Source organism: Protopterus annectens, chromosome 1.part2, assembly GCF_019279795.1.
Source record: "Protopterus annectens isolate FY-2018-M chromosome 1.part2, PAN1.0, whole genome shotgun sequence".
Classification (NCBI taxonomy): domain Eukaryota; kingdom Metazoa; phylum Chordata; order Ceratodontiformes; family Protopteridae; genus Protopterus; species Protopterus annectens.
Window position 1 is genome coordinate 346,194,095 of NC_056727.1, and position 7,995 is coordinate 346,202,089.

At 39.5% G+C, this 7,995-nt stretch overlaps 1 protein-coding gene across 1 annotated transcript; it reads right to left on the reverse strand.

Annotated features, from left to right (window-relative positions):
- Window positions 1-2,522: 2,522 nt before the first annotated feature.
- Window positions 2,523-5,647, reverse strand: THBD (thrombomodulin). Its single transcript, XM_044056333.1, has one exon. The coding sequence runs from the start codon at window positions 5,347-5,349 to the stop codon at window positions 3,634-3,636; it is 1,716 nt and encodes a 571-aa protein (XP_043912268.1). The 5' UTR covers window positions 5,350-5,647; the 3' UTR covers window positions 2,523-3,633.
- Window positions 5,648-7,995: the final 2,348 nt, after the last annotated feature.

Consider the following 7,995-nt stretch of genomic DNA (forward strand, 5'->3'; position numbering starts at 1 on the left):
TGCCCCCACACACCCCTACTTAAATATACCAACTCTGGGATCACACTACAGTGATGAAAACAGCAAATTAATGGAGGTGGCCAAGAGATTTCTTTCCCAGGGAAAGAAATCACTTATATGCCGTTTCGCTATTTTGCCATTTCCTGCTTTCAAGTTCGATCAAGACACATTCAAAAGAATGCGTCTTCAATCATATAATAGGAACCCTATTCTGGGTCTATATTAAATTAGTGAATGCTTAAAAAAGAGAACGCTGATTTATTGACCCCATGTAAGTGAAAGCTTACAATCCCGAACACTTAGAACAGTGATTTTTTTCCAAGGGAAAAAAATCGTTGTTCCACAAAAGAAAACAAAAATCTTTAAAACATTACATAAAGGGGGGGCTTCACCCCCCCACACCACTCTACTTAAATATACCAACTCAGAGATTGCACTACAGTGACAAAAATGGCAAAGTAATGGAGGCGGCCAATCGGTTTCTTTCCCAGGGAAAGAAATTGCTTATATGCCATTTCGCTTTTTTGCCATTTCATGCTTTCAAGTTCTATCATGACGCAATCAAAAGAATGCATCTCTGATCATATAATAGTAACCTGGTTATTCCCACTAGGCTAGTAGCCACTTTTCAAGAGAGATGCAAAGTGGTATTTATACTACTACGGAAAAGATGACATCGGAGAACTTCCTCTGCTCTTTTTAGTAGGTGCCATGGACTCTTTTACATCCACCTGAGCTGCCACTAACTCAAGCAGTTGGGGCCAAGATTTAGTCTCATCCGATGAACAATTATTGGCACAGTGACCTCAACGCAAGTAATGTATAGACTATAAATATAAAATAAAAGGTTGTAAGGGCAGTTTTGCATTTTCAGGATTTTCCTGCTATATTTCCAGTGTGTTTTGTAGTTTGTGTTGGGAAGTGTAGCCTTTCAAAACCTGTATAAAATGATTTGTGTGCTATTTTAAAATATCCACTTTGAGCTTTTCAGCGGCTTTGCTACACTATTCCCGCCCCTGCATTTTGTCCTTTTATATCAGGTACTGGGGATATATAACTTGCATTTATAATGCTTTACCTTCACTGTCTGACATCATACCTGCCTATTGCACAAACTGATACTTCCTTGAAAAGAAAACTGTTGCTAATAAAATAGATGCTATCCGTTAAATTTCATGGAATTAGAATGAAAATATATTTGTTCCCAACATTCTGCACTGAGACAGATGCAGCTTAAGAAACCACAGTCTTTCTATGTCACTCACTGTAAATGGTGCAGAACCTGAAGCACTGTTAATGTATCATATAACAATAAAAACAGAATAGTTTGAGATAACACATAGCATAGATTAACTACCATAATACATAATACTTTGAAATAACGATTGTATTCATAAATGTTAGTTTGTATACCTTGTCACTTGAACACTACTATATAACACGAATGAGTGAGCGCTCTCCTACACACACACACACACACACACACACACACACACACACACACACACAAACATTACACAGAATTTCCAATTTTATGAATTTTTACAGTTGTGATGGGTAAGTAATTATACACACTTTTGGGTGTGCTGTCTCAGAATAGATATTAAGTAAATAATGCATTTAGTTTAGCACCATGCCTCACAGCAACACATCCGAGGTATGACAATCTCTAAGCATATTAATACATTCATTCTAACATACATCATGTGGTATATTGTGTTCACAATTTGGTAGTCTAGCAAAAGATTCAGCAGCTCAGCAAATGAGAAATTTTTCATAAAAAGCATGTTGTGGGAAATCAAATGGTTTATCTTTTGTCTGTTTTAAACATAATACAGCATATAACAAAGGTAAAAATTACTGCAGACAAAGAAATTGCCCTTTGATGGAAACTGTACACTACATCACTCTGCATACTCCGAGTTTATTTAATTTCCTACTTAACTAAATAGGGTGAAATCTGAACCCACAATGCTCCTTGACTGCATCACAAGATCAGCTGTGAAAAATCAAAGTCAGAAGGGCAGTTAAAACAGACGTGGAAGATGTGAAATGTGCTTCAAACCATTTTGAACATAGTAAATGTTCATGTTGTACCCCATCGATTGTGGCCACTTAGTGACGATAAGTTATAAAAAGGAAGTATAATTATGGCTTGTTTGTTCAATATTTTCATACCTCTCAACCACTTAGCGCAAGAAATCTGGACAAAGACGAAAATAATGGTCAGACAAAAGAGCAAAAATAGGGACAAATTTGAAGTATTGCTCATATAAACTTACAAAGTTGCTAGAATAAAACATTGCGTGCTACCATACATTTTTCTGAAGGATATGAAGTCTGAAACTTAAATGTCTGTTATACAGAGAATTCTCAGTCTTTACTGATTTACCACTCACGTTTTTATGAGGAATGGAACAAACTATGAGGCAAAAATCTAGACATTCTTCAACAATCTGGACAACTGAGAGCTATAATTTGTACGACTACCGAAAATAAAATACAATAAAGATACGCACATAAACCATTGAAAAAATAAATATTTATTTGCACGTTTATAAGTATAGATAAAACTCATACACATAAGTTAAACATTATTTCGGTATACTATATACCAAGATAAACTGCACCTGATGAAAATAAGATTCATCTTGCGTTGACTTCTACTAAATGCACAATTCACAATAGGTCTGTGGTTTAAAGTCTGTGCTTTTAAAGGTAGAGCTTTAAATATTTTGTGCAGTGCCACATAAATAAATGTGCCTTCTTTTACCTTGCGTTGCCATGAACTTCACAGTACAAATGTGACTTGTGTTCACATTATACTAGAGTATTTATTATTGCTAAAATGCTGATCTGCAAGTCTCAGAATTTGACGCCGAAAAGCCATCAGGAGCGCAAAAGTCCAGTCAGTTTCACATTGCAATGGCATAGTTTACCAACAGAGGGCGCCACAGGCAAACTTTTAACTTTCTGTTGCATTGTTGCAATGGGTGAAGCTTGACTTGAAACACAATCTAAACGAACATTTTTTCCTAAACATATTGAAATTTTCAACAATTTTACCTCTTATTGACGCCAGAATAAGTCCATAATGGATAAAAGTTCTACCTCTAACCGGTCTTTCACAGGTAACTGCTAAAAATGGAAATGTGTATTAGATACCTCCTTTAAGTTAAATAATATTTGAAAAGAGGATGGCGTTGTGAGAGGAAAACAGAGCACTTTGGCTACAAATTTTAACGTGTTTAAAATAGTTTCACCAATGACTATCACTTACTAAAGATAAAGAAAAAGACAACTGAATATGCATTTGCACTGATATTGCACTTTAACTTCCAAGTTCCGTTTCTGCCTTTAGTGTTTCCTTCAACTTTGAATGTCATCTGAGGTTGTTCCCAGCGGTTTTCCTTTTGGGGTACGTGGGTCTTTGGCGTGCCACATTTTCCAACTAATACAATGTAGTTCAGTGCACTAATATTACGGGAAAGCAACCTCCTTGTGGAGTTCAACTACTTTCAGTGGCACGTCTATCAAAAGGCATTAGGGCACGTTAATGCACTCTTGGAAATATAGTACCCGCACATACACGTTTGTTTTTATCTAATAAAAGGAGACATTCAGACTTGCAGCTTATGTGTCTAGTTTTGATTTTTCAGTAGATGGTATAAATGTGTGTGCACAACTGTCTGCTGCAGTAACTTCTTGAAGACTGATGTCCCTGTCTGTGCCGCATTTTGTATCTTTGGACAGAGCCCATTTGCTGCGTTGTTTGATAACGCAATAAACCCCGATGATGAAGACAAATATTACCACAGTACTAACAATAAGTATACCAACGATCGCTCCAGGCGATAAGGCAATGTGTACTGCAGTGTAGTTGGTGGTGGGGATAACCACAGAGGTTCTCGTGATAGAAGGGACAGTGAAGGTAGGTGCCCCTGCCGAGCCTGTTTCTTCTTCCCATTCAGACTTGCAGGAAGTTCCATCTTCCTTCAGGGTATAGCCCTCTTTGCAAGAGCATTTATAGCTCCCAAATGTATTCTCGCAGAGCTGCTGACAAAAGTTGGTGCCATCGCAATTGTCTATATCTATGCATATGGAATTACCATCCTTGTCGTCATCTAAAACATATCCGTCTGGACATTTGCACTTATAATTATTAGGATCACATACAGCCGGGCATGTTTCAGTGTCACAGAACAAATTGCACTTCTTGGGGTCAGTGGCGTCCTTAACATAGCCTTCGTTGCAAAAACAAGCAAAACTGCCTGCAGTATTGTTGCAGAAATGATCACAAGTACCGTCGAGAGCGCACTCATCTATGTCTCTACACGAATTGTCATTTAACATTTCGTAGCCCTCGTAGCAGCTGCATTTGAAACCACCTTCAAGGTTGGTACACTGTTGGTCGCATGGCCGGGAATTCATTTTACAGTCATCAACGTCCTCGCAAGTTACCCCATCAGCTGTTAAGTTATAGCCGTCCCTACACATGCACATAAACCCATTTCCCTGGGGGATACATATGTGAGCACAGGGTACATTTTTACAAGGATCTGGCTGAGGTGAGCAGCTGAGTCCATCAGCCATGAGATATTGACTGGAAGGACAGAGACATCTAGGACTGCCTCCGTGTGACTCACACTGATATTCACACCCCCCGTTTTCAACTAAGCAATCCCAAGGTGCCTTTTGGAGAGATTTCCACCGGAATGTGCCATCGCCTTGATCTGTGCACGTAAAGTTATCTCTCGTGGGGTAGACGGAGGCAACCGTTGCAGGAGGGTACTCCTGTAAATCAGAGTCCTTAGCGCCAAAAGGAGTTATATAAGTGACTCTGAATTGATCTGGTGCTGTCACTTGGAAGCACATGCCATTGTAATTGTACTCACAGAGAAATCCATCAGCCTTCTCTGAGCAGGGTTTCGCTCCCCATTCTGTGCCATTAGTCACAAAACTGCAGCTCGGACCACATTCTGTTGAATGTGTCTTCCACGACGAAAAGTCAGTTTTATCATCTCCAGTAACCCACCGAAACCCCCTCAATATGTTGGAGTTATCCGTACACACACCATTAGCAAGACTCAGTCCTATCCAAAAGTGTTTCCTGCTGTTGCCCGTCAGTAGTAAAATGATATCCGCTGCCACTGTGCTGCGCACAGTCATCAAATGTCCTTCACTAACATTGGCACTGCAGATTTTCTTCGCCGATCTAAAGTTTTGGTGACTATGGAAAAGGCCATAACATTCGGTTCCAATGCAAAATGCACTTTCTGGTTGGGATTCCACCACTCGCCATGTTCCCAAATCTGCAAGGATAAACGACCAAATGATGCACAGCAGCATTCCTGCAGAAGACAGTTACTAAACAACTTGCTTCACTCCGAGACCCAAATCGTGCTACTGGTTCTTGAAACTGCAGAATCAATTACTACAAAAGTCTGTCGCCCACATACCTTTGCACAAAGACAGACAAACACACTTATATATATCCCCAGTCCACCACAGAGCGTACAGGAAGGAAATGCCGCAAGTCAGGGCTGCTTGTGGACTGTGACGCCCTGGGCTAAAGCACTGCTGACACATTCCTTGGTTTAGTTACAGATCAGCTGGACTCTACAAGCAAGGAAAATGTTACAACCCATAAGGATGACTGAGGAGGAGCGGTAACCAATGCAGACTTGCTTATTTGTTGCAACACTTGCACTTTTATCTGATGGGCCATGCGTTTTCTGGACGACTTACTATGTCATAGTATGTACTGGGTGAAGGACTCAAATGATTTTTACTTTCACTCTCGGCTACCGACTTCTTAGGCTGTCATAACAAAATTAAAATTCCGTGTTGCCTACACAGACATCAAGCTAAGGTCTGCAAGCCATCGTAAAACAGGCTGAGTTCTTATATATGGATGAATGTTTAGTATAACGGTTTACACAGTACCGTCAGTGGAAAGTGGCTCTTTTTGCAAAGTATACCAAGGGAGCATCGGTGTACAACTTTTAAACTTCCATTGCGGTTTCAAGTCACACACACCTCACTTTAAACTTTACTTCGCCAAAAAAGTCAGGGGCTTGTATATTCCATGCATCTACTTAAACATAAATTGAAGCAGTTGCTCAATACAGTACATGAATTATTCTGAAATATTTCAACATACCTAGCAACGGGGGCACTGAATCACATATCATAATACAATTATCAGGTCAAGATGCACCGTGTTTCAAACCGTCGGGTTAGCGCAGTAGAGTGCCTTTTTCGATCTCGAATTAAAACCTTGACTCCCCACCCCATGACATTAGGGGCATACTTCTCAAGTATACCTCATTATGGGAGACATTACTCTGAGTTTTAAAAAGTGCTTGTTCTTTGCTGTCCCACTTTAAAAAGGGCTGTCAACACCTTCAATCTTAATTTTTAAATAAACAAACGACAACTACTGAATAATATTCATTCATTAAAACAACTTTTTATAAGTATAAAGTGCGCATTTTAGCCATCCTGGTAGCTCCCTAACTGAAATTGTTATTATCTATAAATAAGCAAGTGTTGCAATTTGCCTATTTGTTCCATATTTTGGAGATGGAAGGTTGTGAGTTATGCATATGGGTGGGGTGTATGCTACACAGTACCTCCAACCAAGGATGTAGGTAAGCATACTCACAGTACTGACATGTGTCCAGTTTTTCTGAGCAGCTCGTGCTAATGTCAACACTAAAAAAGCACAAACTGTTTAGAACTGAGTAAATGAATATTCACAGTACAGCAGTTCACAAACAATTCTTGTGCCAAAGGAATACATCTCAATAACTAGCTTTGTATGGCAGTTAATTGTAACAGTTGAAAAGAAAGTACATCTTTCCATGTATCTTGGGGTAGCATTTTGAGGGGTGAGTACATTTCTATACTGACAAGTGGGTACTGGAAGCAGCAACATTAGGTCTGAGTACAAAATGTAAATCTCTGGCTACACCCCTGCCCCCAACCACCCAGGTACTTAAGGTAAGGGAGTCCACAGAGCCACGCCAGGGGCGGGTAATAAAATTCAGAAACATTCTATAGCGTAGCCACTGCTGGCATTGTACAATCTCTGTTGAGTCTTTGGGACCCACTAAGTCCACCTAAAGCCATTTGGAGCTCTACCTTTATGACTGCAGTGCTACATCAGGCATTGAGCTTGCCTGCAGAATCAGTGCTGTCAGTGTTATCGTATACATGGAGCTGTACATTTGGGGGCAGTGATTCAGGGTGGCACCACCAGCATGATGGCTGTGAGAATGCATGCATAGCAGGCAGGTACTATGGCTGTGGTGCATACATTTTCACTGTCCTCACAATTTACAGGTAAGAGGACTGCATATGAAGGCAGGTTTTTTAAAAGTTGGAAAATACCTTGAAGTTTTCCTCAGCATGTTTCAATCATTCAAAAATGCTGTGTAGTTACATTTTCATCAGAAACAAACCTTTTTTAGAATGTCATGCTCCCATTAAAAAAGTGTGTTTTTTTGGGGGGACATGTACCCCTTGGTTAATATATAACAACTGTCTGGTTACTGAACTCTGCAGTAAGGGAGATTCCCATTTCTCTACAGTGATCTCAGTGGAACCAATGATGTTTCAGGCATTTGTACATTTTCATACTACTGGCCATTACAAGAGACATCTTCTATAGCCAGGCTTACTGACTAATGTTCTTGCTACGCACACAGTGCCTTTTATTAAGCAGAGTACCCCAATGGAAATTCCAACACAGCAAACTCAAACTCAAATTCAGAAACCATAAAGGTGGCATTACTAAATAAATGGACTCTAAGTTGAAAGATACCAGAATATGATGTTGTGCTGTAGCCTGAACACAGTTATATTTATCTAGTTAATGAGATATAGAGTCAAATGAACAAAAACACTCAACCATAGTAAGGTTAAACACATAAAATGTCATGGGATCCATAGGTAACTATGGAAGAGTATTTATATTTCTAAGAAATACTA